The 19,596-nt window shown below is 34.0% G+C and overlaps 1 protein-coding gene across 5 annotated transcripts; it reads right to left on the bottom strand.

Annotated features, from left to right (window-relative positions):
• Nucleotides 1-51: 51 nt before the first annotated feature.
• On the bottom strand, nucleotides 52-2,185 carry LOC127087258 (uncharacterized). Of its 5 annotated transcripts, none has more exons than XM_051028126.1 (4): nucleotides 2,003-2,171; nucleotides 1,800-1,853; nucleotides 1,186-1,261; nucleotides 52-782 (listed from the first exon to the last, which is right to left on the bottom strand). In XM_051028126.1, exon 4 carries the CDS (start codon nucleotides 732-734, stop codon nucleotides 324-326), a length of 411 nt encoding a protein of 136 aa, XP_050884083.1. In that variant the 5' UTR covers nucleotides 735-782; nucleotides 1,186-1,261; nucleotides 1,800-1,853; nucleotides 2,003-2,171; the 3' UTR covers nucleotides 52-323. The 5 variants fall into 5 exon arrangements, with proteins under 5 accessions (XP_050884083.1, XP_050884082.1, XP_050884081.1 ...); XM_051028125.1 differs by having other exon boundaries at nucleotides 1,800-1,865; nucleotides 2,003-2,170; XM_051028124.1 differs by lacking the exon at nucleotides 1,186-1,261 and having other exon boundaries at nucleotides 2,003-2,170.
• Between the last annotated feature and the right edge of the window lie 17,411 nt (nucleotides 2,186-19,596).

Genomic DNA, 19,596 nt, shown 5'->3' with positions numbered 1-19,596 from the left:
TCACAGTCACACCAGAGAGGGAGCATAAAATAAATGGTCATAATTGAGAAATTAAAAAGTGTAACCAAACCTTTTCTCATTAACCTCAAATTAAGTTGAAAGTCAAAGTAAAAAAGATTTGAATTCAAACTGTTACTAAAAAACTACTACTAAAACCTCAAATTCATGATTGACATTAATGTTACGGAATCACCAAATCAAAAAGGAAAAATAGAGATGCAAAAACAGGTAAATCAAAGATTTCTAGGCCTCACTTCCTATATCATATTTTAGCCGGTAATATGAAAAGGAAGAAAGTTGATTGCGCAACTTTCATTGTTCTCTTACTTGCACTGCACACCAGCTTCAGCAGCTCTACAAGGTGTGCTTTTGCGTCTGCTTCCGTTATGCCTAAATCCGTTGGTTTTTGTAGATTCCTCCGTGCTTGATCGGCTTCCAACGCCATTTTCTTCCTCAACTGAATCTAGTTTTTCTTTTACCTGTGAATTCCGTTTCCTTTTCCTTGCAAGTTCTGTTGCTGCAGGACTTTTCACCTCTTTGTTAGATACTCCATTCTTAACATTCTCACCGTTAATATCTTCTATTTTCTCAATTTCTTCGTCAAAGTCGTCCTTTATCGGTTTCTGTGGCCTCCCTCTTTTCTTCTGTATTGGTACCTTTTCGTCTTCACCACTTATGATATCATCTTGGTTAGTAACAGATAGCTTTTTACCCTTTCCTCTACCTCTACCCATGTTATCTTAAAATTTCCAGAAAAGCAGCAATCATGCAAACAAAGATCTCTGCAAGAGAAGACACATAAAAACCATCCAAAATAAGAAAAGACACAAATTAAACCATGCAAAAAACATTCTAATTAGGTTGAATTCATTCCGACAAAAGAGATCGATAGGTATAAAACCAAGAATCCCACAAAGTAGTCTCGTTAATCGCATAAAATAGGCATTTGTTCATACTCAGCTATGCTACAACACTATAATGCCGCTATAGCAGTTGTTTTACAACACTCTGTATTACATAAAGTATCGCAAAATAAAAGCAATTAGTTCATATTCTGCTATGCTACAACGTTATAGCACCGCAATAGCAGCTATTTGACAACACTCAAAGTCTGTACTAAACAACATAAACAAGAAGCAATAACTATTGGTTTAAATTCCAGTATAATTGATTATCGAAACATACCACGAAACAGTAACAAAAGGTTTAAGTTCCAGCATAAAGTTGATTATAGCGACTATCGCGCCGACATTTGACAACGCTGCCGCAAACAAATGCTCAATCCAGCAGTATTGATTAAAAAAAGCTAGCAGAAACATAAACTTACACACCTCTTCATCAACATTATAAAATGAAAACATGATTCGAAATAAATAACACCATAGCTATGATTGTAAACCTAATTGAGAAAAATCAATATCCCCAATCAATTTTATACAGAAATAACACCATATCCATAATTATACTTGCACACTATTGATTTTTCCACCTCAAATAAACCTAAAAAAATTCAGATTTTTCATTGAGAGAACCAAAACAAAAACAAAAATCTGATTCCACCAACACTTAATATAGAATTAGAATTAAACTTTAGCTTAAAACTTTAAAAGAGTAGACAAACAAAACATCATGCAAAAACTCATACAGATAAAAAATACAGATTTTTAGGGCATAATGAAGAAAACAAGCTTGAGTGAAAGATCCAGAACAAACCCTATCATAATAAAGAAAACAAGAGAAATAGAAACCCATATATATTATAATTGAAATTGAATAAAAAAAGAGAAAGCAATACTAACCAGAAAGGAGGAAAAGTAGTTGTGAAAAAATCGAAAATGGAATCTCCTAAATGACTGAAAAGAAGTCTATAATAAGCAACATAACATAAATAGAGTTATTATACATGAAAATGAAATAGATTGAAACAGTGAAAAAAAGAGAAAGAAAATAGAGTATTATTATTATTATGATGATGATGATGTGTGAAAAAAGAAAAGAATACCTAGATGATGATGAAACAATGGTGTATTTGAGTGTGGTTTGAGAGAAACAAAGGGCGAGAAATGAAACAGAGGCGAAGTAGGGTGAATACTGAATAGAGAGATATTTGTGTGTGTGTGTGTATGTATTGGCTCTTCACACTGTGACACTGTTTCTGTTGTTGAGTTTTAATTATTTATTTATTTTTGTGTGAGTAAAAGCGTGATGAAGGAAATTAAATGGTGAGGGGTAACTTGGTAATTATGGAGATCGTAGTACTGTTAGGGAAAACCGTGAACAGCTAGTTGTACGCGTAACGGTTAAGTGTTTGGGTTTTCATACTGTGTGTGCTAGTGGGGTAGGGACTACGATGGATGTACTTGAATTCAAGAATCATAGACTAGTCCTAGGATTGCATTACATCATCATTATTATTTTTGTGTGGGGTAGGGTCAAAGATGATGATGTCACTTCGATTTGTTTTGAGAATTTTAACATCTTTTCGCTTCAAATTATTACTATTATTTTTTTATGACTATTAGTAATATACTACATTTTTATTTTTTATTTTTTTAATATTTTGATTAGAATAAGGTATTAATCATTTATATTTTATTTATTTATTGCTCTATTTAAAGTGTTTTACAATTTTGTTGGCCCGTCATTTTTACATTTGTGGCACCCTGTGGCGGAGTTAATGTGAGTAAGTAAAATTTTATTTGATTAAAGTAATTATGAATTATTTTTTACCATAAAAAGAATTTAATAAATATTTCAAAAACTGTATAAAAAAATAGAAAATCCATACATGTCATCTTTTCTCAATCACCTTCAAACCATAATACCTTCATCCAACCTATAAAATTGAATCAAAAATCCCAAAAAAAAAATCACCCAACTTAAAAATAAGTAAAAAAAAAGTACATTATTATTTATTTTTGATAATTTAAAATATTAAATAAATGACCAATATTTTAATATTTTGATTTATATTAATTATTTAAAATATTCGAAATGTATGTATGAAATGTTTTTAGATTGTTTTATTTTATTACTTGTAATATAATTTATTTTTTTAATAAAAAAAATATTTTTATTTAAAAAAATGATTTTATTAAATGGATGGTGGTGAGACAGGGATATCCGAATTCAACCTGGACTCATTTGGGACAGGTTTGAGTTTTAATTCTCCATCCCCGTTTGGATTTGGGGTGGAAAACGGAGATTGCTTGAAAATTCGGGTTTGGATTTGGAGGAAATAAAACTCGTCCGCGACCCGCCCCGTTGTCATGCCCAGTTGAATCGGACAATGGGATTGTCCGGTTCGATTTTCATAACCTTAGATTTTTTATATCAATATTATTGAAATTTGTCCTCACCCACCATCATAATCAATCCATTTGTATTTTTCTACTAAATTAATAGCATTTTCCTTTATTGTTATTATGTTGTTAAATGAAATGAAATAAAAACTTAACTTAATTATAACGCTAAATCAGATAGAATTAATAACATTTTTTTTGTAGGAACATTAAGAGACTTATATCTGAATATTCATGTGAAAATTTGCAATTTTAATATGAAAATAGAAGAAAACAAAACTATTATTAGCCTTTTGCTGAAGATTGTTAGTTGAAGGGTTGAAGTAGAAAACAAAAACCTACTTATAGTTGAAGCTAAAACCAAAACTTTACACTCGTTTTTAATGTTGGAAGTAGAATGGAATGTATTATTGAGATTATCATTAAGGTTTGTTTAGAAAATTTAAAATTAATGGAGCGGAACGAAATATAATGAATCAGAATATAAATCTGTTCTATTAGTTGGATAATTTATAATAGAAAAAGCATTATAATTTTATTTTTTTTATTTTTATCTTTTACTTCAAAAATATTAATATTGTATTATTAATTTGTTCCATTCCATAAGATATATTCTAAATTGGGTGAAATAAAAAATGATTTTGAATAGTGGTATTGAATGAAATGAATTTCATTCCATTTGTTTTTTTTTAATCGGACAATGGAACAATGTTATCATTCCACTTCATTTCAATATATCTCTTTTCATCAATCTAAAGATGCCCTAAAGATTGATATATCGGTGAAGATTTGAGACCTGAATATATGCTCGTATCAAAGTCACAATTTAAATTCTATTAGATGCTATCAATTTTGTTGAGAATGTAATTCATGGTATCGAAGCATGTTGTTGTCGAAACACCTAGGTGTCGAAGTGTTTAGGTGTCGAAGTATCGAAGTGTTAAGGAGTTAGCCTCAACATGGATTTTTATTTAGACCTAATTTTATAGTGTTAGCAGAATTAGGTATTTTGGGTTTTGCTTGAGGAGCAAGCAAACCCAACTCTAAAAATAGGGATTAACCATTATTGATTGTAATATAACACAGCAGAAGTGCAGTTGCACAGTTGAATAAGAATTCTCACTTTGAGAGCAGAAAGTTACTCTGCATAAATTTCTCTTCTTCTTTCTTATTCGAAAACCCTAATCTCTCTTTCTTTCCCAATTCAATTTTGTTTCTTTTCATTACCATTGTGAATCGAAATTTTGCAACCAATGTTGGTTGATTCACTCGATTGAAGAGTGAATAAATAGATGAGTAATCAATCTAAAAGATTGATTCTTGTTCATCAAGTTTTGGTTTAGAATTCTCCATAGGTTTTGGTGAATTTCTTGAAGGAAAATTTGTGAATTTTCAAATCTAGTATTTAGAGTACTGGCGGAGCGATTAGTGGGAAGTAAAACTCGATGGTGATGAATCATCCTAATGGACATTTTTTGGCCTTTGTTAAAAATTGTCCTTTGTTATCAAGATCTTTGGGATCTTGTGAAGGAGGGAGTGACGTTGCTTGCGGCAAATATGGTGAATGAAGAAAAAGTTGCACACAAATAATTGAAGAAGAAATATATATAGATTAAGTACTATACATCAGTCAGTGTAAAAAGTTTTACATCGTCGGTTCATCATCATCCGTTTATATTATTTTATAGATTTTTAAAATAAAAGTCAAACTTCTTTTAATATCCAACATCTCTAATTAACTGACAGTGTAAAACCCTTTTACATTATCAGTGCATTTCAATTAATCTCATATATATATATATATATATATATATATATATATATATATATATATATATATATATATATATATATATATATATATATATATATATATATATATATATATATATATATATGAGATTAATTGAAATGCACTGATAATGTAAAATATCTTTACACTATCAATTAATTACAACCATTGATTTGTTAAAGAAGTTTGACTTTTATTATAATCACATGTAAATAACACAAACGGGATGATGGTGATGTATTGGCAGCGTAAATTTTTTTACATTGATAGCGCATAACAATTAATCTTATATATATATATATATATATATAAGATGTGATGTATTGGCAGTGTAAATTTTTTACATTGATAGTGCATAACAATTAATCTTATATATATATATATATATATATATATATATATATATATATATATATATATATATATATATATATATATATATATATATATATATATATATATATATATATATATATATATATATATATATATATATATATATATATATATAAATTTCCTTTTTTTAATGTGGATTCAAGTAAGTAAATTTTTATTTCATTAAAATAATTATAAATTATTTCTTAACATAAAAAGAGTTTAATAAATATTTCAAAAATTGTCAAAAGAAAAATAGATAACCCATAAGTTTCATCTTTTCTCAATCACCTTCAAAACATAATACCTTCATCCAACCCATAAAATTTAATCAAAAATCCCAAAAAAAAAATCATCCAACTTAAAAAAATAAGTATAAAAGAATGCAAGTTAAGAACGTCTGTATTTTCTTTTTATATTATTTCACATGTTTATCTATATTTTTTAAATATTTATACAATTTGTTTAAAAAAATTAAGTGAATTATATTCATTTATTCTCTAAATTTTATTATATATAACTTTTTAATCAAATTAAAATGAAAAATATATTTCATTAATAGGAGATGAAAACTTAAAGAATGGTGCAAAATATCAAACATTCACCAAATTTTCACCAAACTCTAATAAAGTATTATTGGGATAAATTAAAATAGGGTGAAAATTCACTAATGTGCATGCTCTTAGTCCATGCTACCTCTTGTAATACTAATGGAGTGGAATTATATTATTAATTTGTTTCATTCCATTAAATATATTTTAAATCGGGTGAAATAAAAAATAAATTTAAATAGTGATATTGAAAGGGATGAATTTTATCCCATCCATTTTTTTATATCAGACAATGAAGCCATTCAATTTCATTTTAATTTCTTTTTCTATCAATTCAAAGATGCCCTAAAGATTTCTATATTGGTAAAGATTTGAGACCTGAAAATATGCTCATATCAAAGTCACAATTTAAGTTTTATTGGCATACATTTAGACTCGTGGTATGAAATGGAATGAAATCCATTTCATTCAATTTCCATATTTGGATTTATAAATCACAGTTGGAATGGAGCGGAACATGATGGAATCTATTCCATCTCGTTCCATTCAATTTCCCATATTTTGTTCCTTTTAATTTGGAGTATATGTGATAGAATGAGATATTTTTAATAAAAATGTTTAAATATTCACTTGGTCCTTTTAAGTTGGTTTGTTCTTTAACTTGGTCCCTTAATGTATTTTTGTTTGGATTGTATCCTAATATGTTCTAATCTTATTCTTTTATGTTCTAATCTTGTTGTTTTAAGTCTTTGACGTCAAACTGATGTTAAAAAATGCATATGTGTTTAACATTGTTGACGTGACAATTGATTTTTATGTTTTCTTCTGAAACTAATTAATTACGTGGTATATACAAGTAATTTGATTGGTGCCACATGGCAATGACAAATTTAACAAAATAAAATTTTGCATATTGTGGGATTAAAGCACACCGTAATTGGATTAAAATACTTTTGCCTTTACCATTCATCCATCACATTTCTTTATTTAATATATGCACCAAAATTATATATTTAAAATTTGATGTTTAAAATTGATTTTTGCAGTTTCTTCTTCCTCTCTTAAATATCATTGCCTTCTTCTGCATCTCTTTAATACCATTACATTCTTCTTCTTCTTCTTCTCATTTGGGGGTATAAAACCTATTTTGAGTTGTTGAAGTCAAATGACGAGATCAATAATTCTTTTCATCTATTAAGGTTGGATCTATTGTTAGAATCAACAAGAGGACATTTTTGGATTTGTTGTTAAGATTGAATCCATTTGATTATTGGATATGTTGTTAAAGTTGGATGTATTTAATTATTGAATTCATTGTTAGAAGCAGCAAGAGAAAAAATTCACCATAAACAAGTGTTGAAGTGTCATTTATTTGTAATGTATGTTCTTCCTCTTTGGTCATGATAGAAGTGTCAGAAATCATTTTTATGAAAAGGGAAAACAAGGAATAATTTTGGGTTTGAAAAAATTCAGGGTTTTTATGATGGTTAGGGATGAAAATATGAACATAAACCAAAAATTTAGGATTAAATATTATTTTCGTCCCTATAAATTGGATAGTTTTTTGTTTTAGTCTCTGTAACCTAATTTTGTTTTTGGTTTTAGTCCCTAATTCTAGGTTTGAATTCATATTTTCATGCCCAACTTTCATACAAACCTAGAATTTTTTCAGATCGATGATAACATATGTGTTTGTTTATGAGGTATTCATGTATGTTTATTTAGTGCTCAATCATTTCAAACCATAACCATTTTTGATAGTTTGATTATGTAACTTTATTATTTATTATTTCTCCCACAATATTCACCATCATCTTCCATGAAAGCTTCATCTTCATGTTTGTTTTTGAAGTATTAAATAGTTGAAATATTTAATAAACTAATAATTTAACAAAATAAATAGTTGAAATACTAATTAAAATATTTAATTATATGAAATAATTAAACTATTTAATAAAATATTTAGGTAATTCTAAAACCATTTGTGTAATATATAAATTTGTTGCACTAAATTAATCAAATGTGTTGGAAGTGGTCAAGTATTGCTATTTTAATCCAAAAGGGTTGGGTTTGACTCCCATAATATGCAAAATTTTATTTTGTTAAATTTCACGTAATTATTTGGTTTCAGAAGAAAATATAGTAAAACAATTGTCTACCGTTAGACGCATAAGCATTTTTTTAACAGCGTGACGTCACATAAACACGTCAATTTACACAGATCAGATGACTATTTCAGCCTTAATAAAATAACCAAACAATAGAGTAAGATGCCCCATTCCGTTATATTCCATCAATCCAAACATAGCCTTAGATGCTATCAATTTCTCATGTGGGTAATAAGACTACCCATTGAATTAATTGATTTCGTCATATACAAGTTTAAAAAAACATTAAGATTGTGAGACCAAAAGCTTACACCCACCAAGTGGTAGATTGGATCAAAAATTGATTATAGAAGAAAAAGGGTAAGAAATGTTTGAAAAGCAAAGAAGGGAGGAAAATATTAATTCTCTTGAAATATCATATAAAGAAATAAAATTCCAAATTTGAAATTGAAGTTAGCGGAAATATACCTGAATGTATCACACGCTCGAATATAGAACAGAGTCGTCGTCGAACTTTATTTATTCCATAAGGAAAGGGAAAACATCGATAAAGCCCGAGGGAAAGAGATATGTTGGGTAAGGAAGTCAATTATACAAGAGGAAGGTATTAGCACCCCAAACATCCATGATACTCCATGGGAACCGTTTTGATTATTCTCGCTCGAATAAGTGTTATATGTAAAGATTACTCGCAAAAGAATGGGGAAAAGGAAAAGAAATAGATAGAATGCTCGGTGAGGATTAGGGCCTTCATGCCTACGTATCCTCATAGTGCAATGAGGAATTCAGAGCTTCGTAGTTCAAGGAACTAGAGGCGGGAGGTGGAAAGAATTGTGATCAAAGTATGGTCTGAATCAAAGAATAGTATTTTGGACTCCAACGAGGGATGAAAAGATGAACCCAAGAGTAAAGTGACTATTACCAGTACATGGGCTAGTAAGACCGTCACTATAGGGTAAAGCCAAAAAGACGAAGAAATAGGTGTTTGGGAACAGTCCCAAACATCTCTTGGTTCACAAGGTGACGCAAGAAGGAGTACAAAGAGGTAGTGTATTTGGCTCAAAGAGAACTGGTATATCACGTGAAGTGAAGGAAGGTAGAATATGAATGTATTATGGAAATGAATGGAAGGACGTGACCAAAGTCACAGAATTGAATACTTGGTGATAAGTGATTGAAGAAGTATTGTTTGAAATCAGAAGGTGAAAGTGTATTGGAATCCATAAAAGAAATGAGATTTGTACCATATAGGGAAATATCTTTAACCGATACATGGACTAGTAGTACCGCCACTATAAGGTGATTAGCCAAAAAGAGGGAATTAAGTGTTTGAGGGTGTAGCCTAAACAACTCTAGATAGAAATGCGGACTTTTCGCTACACGTCCTCAAATGGTGTATATGGATATCCAAAGAAAGTGGTATTTAGATGCCAAAGGAATAATATGTCATTGGATGAACGATTTATGATCGAAGGTAGGTAATGAATTGTGAAAGATATGAATGATGCCCTAAGGCGAAAGAAGGAATAATTAGAAGTACGCTCGCCAAGGATTCATTCATATCTTTCACAATTCATTACCTACCTTCGATCATAAATCGTTCACCCAGTGACATATTATTCCTTTGACATCGAAATACCACTTTCTTTGGATATCCATATACACCCTTTTAGGACGTGTATCAAAAAGTCTGCATTTCTACCTAGAGTTGTTTGGGCTACACCCCCAAACACTCAATTTCCTTTTTTTGGCTAATCACCCTATAGTGGCGGTCCTACTAGTCCATGTATCGGTTAAAGTTGTTTCCCTCTATGGTACAAATCTCATTTCTCTTATGGATTCCAATAAGCTTTCACCTTTCTATTTCAAACAATACTTCTTTAGTCACTTGTCACCAAAATATTTAATCTTATGACTTTGGTCACTTCATTCTGTTCATTTCCATGATACATTTGTATTCTACCTTCCTTCACTCCATGTGATATATCAGTTATCTTTGAGCCAAACACACTACCCCTTTGTGCTCCTTCTTGCGCCACCTTGTGAACCAAGAGATGTTTGGAATTATGCCCAAACACCTATTTCTTCATCTTTTTGGCTTTACCCTATAGTGGTGGTCTTGCTAGCCCACGTACTGGTAATAACCACCTTACTCTTGGGTTCATCTTTTCACCCTTGTTGGAGTTCAAAACATTATTCTTTGGTTCAGACCATACCTTTATATCACACTTCTTTCCATCTCCCGCCTCTAGTTCCTTAACTACGAAACTCTAAATTCCTCATTGCACTATGAGGATATGTAGGCACGAGGGCCCTAATCCTCACCGAGCACTTTATCTATTTCTTTCCTTTCCCCCATTCTTTTGCGAGTAATCTTAGATATCACACTCATTCGAGCGAGAATAATCAAAACGGTTCTCATGGAGTACCATGGATGTTAGGGATGTTAATACCTTCCCCTTGCATAACCGACTTCCTTACCCAACATATCTCTTTCCTTCGGGTTTTATCGATGTTTTCCCTTTCCTTCGAGAATAAATAAAGTTTGATGGCGACTCTGTTGTATGTTCGAGCATGCGATACATTCAGGTATATTTCTGCTAGCTTCAGTCAGGAAAATCATATTGTACTGACTGATAATCTTCAATAGGTTGGTGAGCCAAATGGCCAGCCAAGACACTACCTTTAATATCTTTTCGAGATCGGTATTCAATATCATGCTCAGACAATAACATTTGCCAACAGGCGATCCTCCTAGTTAAAGCAGGCTTCTAAAAAATGTACTTGATTATATCCATTTTCGATATCAACCAAGTAGTATGATTCAACATATACTGGCACAAACGCTTAGCAGCCTAAGCCAATGCACAACATGTTTTTTCAAGCATATAATACCGAGTCTCACAGTCGGTGAACTTCTTATTGAGGTAGTAAATTTCATATTCTTTCTTCCCAGATTCATCTTGTTGACCAAGAACACAACCCATACTCTCTTCAAGCATAGTCAAATACATGATCAATGGTCTTCCTTCAATAGGCGGAGACAAAATTGGAGGTTCAAGCAGATATTCTTTGATACTGTCAAAAGCTTTCTAGCAATCCTCGGTCCAATCACAAGACTGATATTTCTAAAGAAGCTTGAATATAGGCGCACATGTGGCAGCCCTATGTGATATAAATCTTAAGATATAGTTCAAGCGGCCGAGAAAACCTCTGACTTGCTTCTCAGTTTTTGGTGCATGCATCTCTTGTATTATTTTGACCTTGGCAGAATCAACTTCAATACCCTACTCGCTGACAATAAATCTCAACAACTTACCAGAGCGAACACCAAAAGTACATTTATTGGAATTCAAACGGAGTTTATATTTCCTCAAATGTTGGAATAACTTTAACAAATGCTCAACATGCTCTTCTTCATCACTTGATTTAGTAATCATATCATCAACATAAACTTCAATTTCTTTATGCATCATATCATGAAAAATAGTGGTCATGACTCTCTGGTGTGTTGCACTAGCATTCTTCAAACCGAAGGGCATCACTCGATAACAGAATATTCCCCAAGGTATAATGAATGTGGTATTCTCCATATCTTCAAGTGCCATCTTGATTTGATTATAACCGGAAAATCCGTCCATAAACAAAAAGACTTTGAATTTAGTTGTATTATCTACCAACATATCAATGTGTGTTAAAGTAAAATCATCTTTCGGACTTGCTTTATTCAAATCTCTGTAATCAACACACATACGAAACTTTCCATCTTTCTTCAGAACAGGCACAAGATTGGCCACCCACTGCAAATATTTGGAGGTAACAAGGAAACCAACATCAATCTGCTTATGCATTTCCTCCTTGATCTTCACTGCCATATCAGGGTGAGTTTTTCTCAACTTCTGCTTGATCGACGAGCATTCTGGCTTCAAAGGCAATCTATGCTCTACAATCTCAGAATTCAAACCAGACATATCTTAATAGGACCAAGAAAACACATCAGAATACTCACGAAAAAGATCAATCAACCCCTTCTTAACTCTGGACACAGTTGAGACCCAATCTTGACTTCCTTCACATCATCATCAGAACTCAAGTTGACTAATTCAATCTACTTTTCAAACGACTGAATGACTTTTTCCTCGTGCTCAAGCAAACGAGATAACTCATCAGATACTTCATCATCATCATTCTATTCCTCAATTTCAAACACATGGAAATCAAAGTTTGAAGAGGGAGTAGGATCATTACATTCAATGGGTTTGAGAACCAACCTGCATAATGATTTGATATTTTGATTCTAGAGAAGTGGAGTGCAAACAAATATTATACAGATATGGGAAAAATTATTATTTATTTATGTTTTTTGTGATTACCATTTTTAGAAAAATCAAAAAGTAAAAATAAACACCATAGATGTGGATGAATAAAATTGTATTTTATTGGTGATAATAAGGAAATGCTCAATAATGTTTAACTTCTCCCTTAGGCATAGGAGAAGGATTTTCTAAAGATAATAAAAAACAAATTACTTCGAATGGTGCATAACAACAGGAACATCAACAACAACCCAATTATTGCAAGTCTGGTCGTGCGTTACAAAGTTGTCACAAACTTCGTCTTCATCACTGTCTTCAATAATGACAGTTGAGTGTTGATCATCCTTGTGAATGAACCATCCACTACGGAAAACTTCTTTCATAGCCTTGACATTGGCGTTGAATGAACCTTGTTGAAATCCCAGCTGTCATACCCCAAAATTTGCCCGTTAACATTACAAGGCATTTTTTAAGGCACCCCAACTTATTTTTCAAGGCATTAATCTCAAAAGAACAAAGGCCCAGCACACAGATGGCCCAAATCCAAAAAATGGCCCAAACTGGCTTGCTCGCTAGGCGAGCAAATCCTTCGCCTAGCGAACCCCTCGCTATACCGCTCGCCTAGCGAAGCTTGCGGATATCAGAAAATTTTGGGCTTCATTCTGAGCCCATTAGGTCACAAAAAGAGTATTATAAATAGCAGAGCTTCATTCAGGAAGAGAGAGAAGGAAAAGGGAAGGAAAACCGGAGATAGAAAGAAGGCACAACAAACCCTGGAGGCTAACCAAGAGAATTCAGAGCAACCCTAAAGGAAACCCTGAAGGAAGCTCATCCGCATCAAGGTCACCTCCGCCCAACTCAATCCGACTTGCCAATTCAAGGTTACAATTCGATTGCAAACAGGTTTGTATCACCATTATCCCTTTATGTTCTTAATTTGCATGTGATATTATAATTGAATTCATAAACATATTTGAGGTTTTGCATGTGAATTTAAGTGTGCCTGAATATTGTGAATGCTGAACCATGTAATTTGTGTATTGGACGCCATAAGGCGTGCAACAGGCTGAGGTCATACTGTTCTGAAATTCAAAACCCGCAGCCGCTCGCTAGCACATCGCTAAGCGAGCCTGTAGCGAGTATTCGCTAGGCCTTCGCTAGGCGAGGCAGAGGCGAACGTGACAGTCGCTAATATTTTGGGTGTTCTGTTCGGTGCTTATTTGATCTGTTCTATGTTAATCATGCGTTATTTTGCCTGACATTCCTACTGCTGTGTTTTCCTTTGCGGTGTAATCCTCGATTGCACCCCCATTTGGTATTCTGACCTGTTTGCTGAATATTGTAAGGACTCACATACTCCCGAAGAGGATAGCTTGCTAGGTATCCCACTTTATTTGTGGGATACCCTTGTGGAGATTCATCCTATTTACTTAATTGATTTTAATGTGGAGATTCATCCTATTTACTTAATTGATTTTAATGTGGAGATTCATCCTAATTACTTAATTAATATGGACCTAATTACCTAATTGATTACAACTACCTAATCGATTGTAAAATATTGCCTTTGAATATGTGATCTTGGACCTCTCTTTGTTGCCTTACGGTATGAAGTATTATGGTCATGTCCCGCGAATGTGGGGATACACTTAGCAAAGACCCTTCGATTAAATCATCATGTCCCTATAAAATAAATCATTGTCCCTCGGATGTTGCTTGCGAATATATGATTTTGTCCCTCGATGACCCTTCGTTGTAGCCTACGGTTAATGATGATCGTCCCTTCGAATGCTAAGGTATCCTTACAAATGTTGCCTTCCATGACCAATCGATGACCCTACGATGACCCTTTTACATCCAAAGGATAAAACTACTTACTTCTCAATAGTAAGGACAGTTTTACCCTCATAAGGATAGGAAATGCCCATAAAGACCTTGGGTAGGTATAACCCTTAATTGCTGATTCACAACCTAAAATATTTTTCACACCTCACACCTTTTCAAAACATCCTTTAGAAAATCACCACTTGGTATACATTCGTACTAGAATCATTACTGAGTTATATTTTTCTAAACAACTTTCAAAACTAAACGAGATAATCACTTTGTATACATTCGTACCAGAATCATTACAAAGTTAAATTCTCCTTTCAAAACATTTTCTAAACAATTCACAAACACTTTTTTCCAGACAAATATAAGTGATCAAGCAATTAAGAGCCCATGGATAACCATGGATGCAAAGGGTGCTAACACCTTCCCTTTGTATAATGTACCTCCCGAACCCAAAATCTAATGAAGGTCTTTCCTGTTCTTTTCCACCTTTCCTTATGGGATAAAAGAAAAGTCGGTGGCGACTCTTGCTATCCGCGACATTTGCTTTCCAAAGCAAAAACACACCAAAGTCAGTTCACCGTATGACACCAGCTCTGCTTTATTCTTATTCTCAACGACTTCCACAGCGCGACCTCATATGTCGGTGCTACCAGTATTAACAATCTCGTTTGCATCCTTCAGAGAAGACATGGGTGCCCCAGCCTTCTTCAATTCATTAGCAATACACAAAGATTGGAACAACATTCCAACTTCCTCTTCAGCATCTACATAAATAAAGGATGATAAATGGCTTACTAACAACGCTTTCTCATCACCCACAATGACAAGTTTGTCGTTCTTCACAAATTTCAGCTTTTGGTGTAGAGTAGATGTCACAACGTAAGCTTCATGGATCCAAGGTCTTCCCAATAAGCAGCTGTAAGCCGGGTGAATATCCATTACTTATTAAGTAATTTTAAAATCACTCAGACCTATCTTAAATAGAAGATCCACTTCTCCAATGATGGTTTTTCGAGAGCCATCAAACGCTTTAACAACTACGCCACTGTACCTCATCGGGGCACCCTGATAGGAAAGTCTTACTATAGTTGACTTTGGCAACACATTCAACGATGACTCGGTATCAACCAACACATTGGACAAAGCGCCTTCCTTGCAAATCATTGAAATATGAAGCGCCAAATTGTGATTTCTACCTTCCTCTGGAAGTTCTTCATCATAAAAGCTCAGATTGTTACAGGAAGTAATATTGGCAACAATGTGGCTCATTTGTTTGTTCCAATACCATTTGCAAGGCTTCTCTATGTGGCTCAGAATTCATCAGCAATGACAGCACATAAATTTTGGACGGCATTTGAAGCAACTGCTCCACAACGTTGAATTCACTCCTCTTAATCAGGCGCAATACCTCATCATCATCATTAGTCTTCAACTTTTTGGATTCACCAGACTGACACGTTGGAGCACTAATCGGATCAACTGCAGGAATCTTCGCCTTCTTACCTACGGACATATCTTACACAATCTTAGGAAAAACTGGACTGAACACACGACCACTACGGGTCACCTTCACTACATCCACAATACTCACCACTTAATCTGCAATTGGGAGAGGAACCTCTTGACCCTTTTCAATCATGGTGGCATTGTACTTGTATTGCACAACTTTATCGGATGCATAAGGGATAGACCCCGCTAACCGTATAACCAACGACGATACCTGTAACACCCTTCTAAAATACCCCAAATATTTAATTAAAATAACAACATATCAATCAGAGTAATATGCAATCAAGGGTGTCACACAATTATTTCACACCATTCGCCATAATATTTAGTCATGCTCATTATTTAACTCAAAACATAAAGTATTGCACAATACGCAGCGGATAGAGATCAAATCGATCATTCAAAACATGTAACACATTACATGTAAAATGGTTCACAACCAACAATAAAACATTTAAGACATCCCGTCCCGATGTTACATCTATCAGAGCATGACCCACTAAGGAGACTACACTAGAATCCAAGCACTAGCTTCTACTCAATCACTGCTCGTCACCTGAAAAATAGTTGTAAGGGTGAGTTCCTCAATCGATATAATAAGCATTATAAAATATCATGTCATGTTAAGTAATTTAACACATTAATCACCCTAATCACATCACACATTCAGTAACGGCACATCAACTCAAACATCATACTCAACACCAATACAACTCATATTCATACTCAATAGCAACACAACACACGTATAATATTGGAATACATCCATTCATATTATACGCCATACATAAATTATGCAATGAGACTCCATGCATGCGGTACCGACTATTCGTGAACATATAGTTCAACTTCACCGACCAATCCAGGTACGGCTACCAAGCTCACTAGTCCCACTCATTTGAGACCTAGTGACTCACATCACTAATTCCTCACCATGGGAATTAGCTACTGTAACACCCTTCTAAACACCCCAATTTATTATAATTACAATAACAATATATTCATCAGAGTAATTATGCCCCGAAGGGTGTCACACAATCATTTTTTTTCAACGTTCATCATATTATCATGTCATGCTCATTTATTCAATTAAAATAAGATTCTTTGCATAATTCGCAGCGGAATAAATTCTACATCAAGTAAAACATGTAACACAATACATGTAAATCATTCAACAACCAATAACAACTTAGTTAAAACACCCCCTCCCGATGTTACATCTATCAGAGCATGACCCATAAGAACTACTCTAAACTCCAAGCATTAGCTTCTACTCGATTCATTTCTCGTTACCTGAAAAATAGGTGTAAGGGTGAGTTCCTCAATCTATAAATAAGCATTATACAACATTATGTAATGTTAAGTAATTAACGCATTAAATCACCCTAATCATACTACGCATTCAGCAACAGCAATATCCGTTCCAACAACATACTTAACAGTAGATTCTCGACCACAATCAACATCAACAACACAACACACCACCCACATATAATACTGGAATACATCCATTCATATTATATGCCATACATTCATTATGCAATGAGACTCTACACGTGCGGTACCGACTATTCTTGAACATATAGTTCAAGCTCACCGATCCCTCCGGATACGGCTACTAAGCTCATTAGTTCCACTCATTGAGATCTAATGACTCACTCACTAATTCCTCACCATGGGAATTAGCTACAGCCCCGAAGGCTAGACTATGCACACTAATCATCTAGTATGCAAACATCAACAACAAATCCACAATGATTCACTCACTAATTCCTCACTATGGGAATTAGCTACAGCCCCACAGGCTATGCTATGCATGCTAATCATCTAGCAATGCAGCATCAACAACAATTCACAACGGACATAAGCTCACCTTCTAAGCTACACAACAGTCCATTCACAACACAGGCATAATACATACATTCACATCATTATTCATGCCATCATACATCATCAACACATCATTATTATGTAAATAAATTAAACACAGTATTAGCACTCTCTACTAATACTTATACTGCTCACCACAGCGGGGTATAATCCCTATCACATCATGTGCCAACATAGGCCAGCTCTCACTTATATACACAACATTAAAGTATCCATTTTTCCACTCTGCAACATACGACATCAAGTTTTCCACAGCTCAAAGCTCACAGGTCGGCGCAAAGACTCTGCTCAACTGGAGAGAGTCAGCGCAAAAGCCCTATGCGTCGACGCATACAGTCGACGCTTAGCTCACTGGTCGGCGCAAAACTACCATGCGTCGACGTATGCAGTCAGCGCATGCCTCACGGGTCAGCGCACGCCGACCCTATGGTCGACCGCTCGCGCGCAGACTCAGATTTTCTGAGTTATTCCAGGTTTCCGTCAGCTTACGTTTCACAGGTTTTCCGGCCGTTTCCTCAACTACAAACATCTCTAAACAGAACAATTCGTCCGGTAAATTGGTAGCGCCAATTCAAGTTTTTAATTGGGATTCGTACCATAGTCTAACATTTACGACTCACACAACGATCGATTCCAATTACAAATTTTAATACCGTTTATCCAACATCAAATTCAGCATACACAGTCCCAATTAGGGTTAACTCAACGGCTTATTACTACCCACTACATATTATCCCATAATACCCATTAATCGACGATAAACCCCCCTTACCTGAGTTAATCCGGCGATTCTAAGCTTTAGCTTTTCCGTTCTTCAACCGTGCTCTTCAGTTTTTCTCTTGCCCTTTTTCCTCTTCTCTGCAGCTTCTCAACTTTTCACGTGAAAACCCTTCTGTTCCAAATGAGGCTCTTTTCTCTTATTTCCAACTTATATATTTTCCAAATAATAATAATAATAATAATAATCCAACAAATAATAATAATAAAATTCCCAATTATTTAATTAAATTAATAAATAAATTATTAACTCAATTTTAAATAATTGTTTTATTATTATCGGGGTGTTACAGCTACCACCCCAAGGGCCATGCTATGCACGCTAATTCACCTAGCATGCAAACATCAACAACAGTCCAAAATGACTAACATCACTAATTCCTCACCATGTGAATTATCTACCACCATAAAGGCCACATTATGCATGCTAATCACCTAGCAATGCAACATCACAACAATAATCCACAATGGACCTATGCTCACTCTCTAAGCCATAAAACAGTCCATTCACAACACATGCATAACATATACATTCACAATATTATGCATACCATCATACATCATCAACACATGTATCAACATATCATATCATGTCAAATAATTAAACACAGTATTAGCACACTCTACTAATACCTATACTGCTCAAAACAGCGGGAAAAAATCCCTACTGTATCACACACCGATATAGGCAACCATCAATTAGGCACACAACATTTTAATTAACAATTTTTCCACTTTTCAACAGTGTTAACCGGTTAACGCCCTGGGTTAACCGGTTAACGCGGACAGAACACGCTTCCTGGCAATTCACAACAGTGTTAACCGGTTAACGCCCTGGGTTAACCGGTTAACGCAGACAGAACAGCAATATCTCAGAAAATACAACAGTGTTAACCGGTTAACACCCTGGGTTAACCGGTTAACGCAGACAAAACAGCAATTTTACACAATTCAACACAGTGTTAACCGGTTAACACCCTGGGTTAACCGGTTAACGCAAGACAGAAAGCTGTTCCTGCGCTAACACAAAGCAGAATGCAGAATTCTCCGCATTTTCCGCCGTTGGAAGACTTCCGGACCTCCGATTCCAATTCCGTAAAAAGCTATACGTTCGGGAAAACACTACCCATCCAATTACCG

The sequence above is a fragment of the Lathyrus oleraceus genome, chromosome 5 (genome assembly GCF_024323335.1).
Source record: "Lathyrus oleraceus cultivar Zhongwan6 chromosome 5, CAAS_Psat_ZW6_1.0, whole genome shotgun sequence".
Classification (NCBI taxonomy): domain Eukaryota; kingdom Viridiplantae; phylum Streptophyta; class Magnoliopsida; order Fabales; family Fabaceae; genus Lathyrus; species Lathyrus oleraceus.
The sequence above is the reverse complement of the archived record's forward strand: the minus strand, read 5'-3'. Positions and strand labels throughout refer to the sequence as shown.

Coding starts and splice junctions, on each gene's coding strand:
- LOC127087258 (XM_051028123.1), bottom strand. CDS start 734: ATGGGTAGAGGTAGAGGAAAGGGTAAAAAGCTATCTGTTACTAACCAA.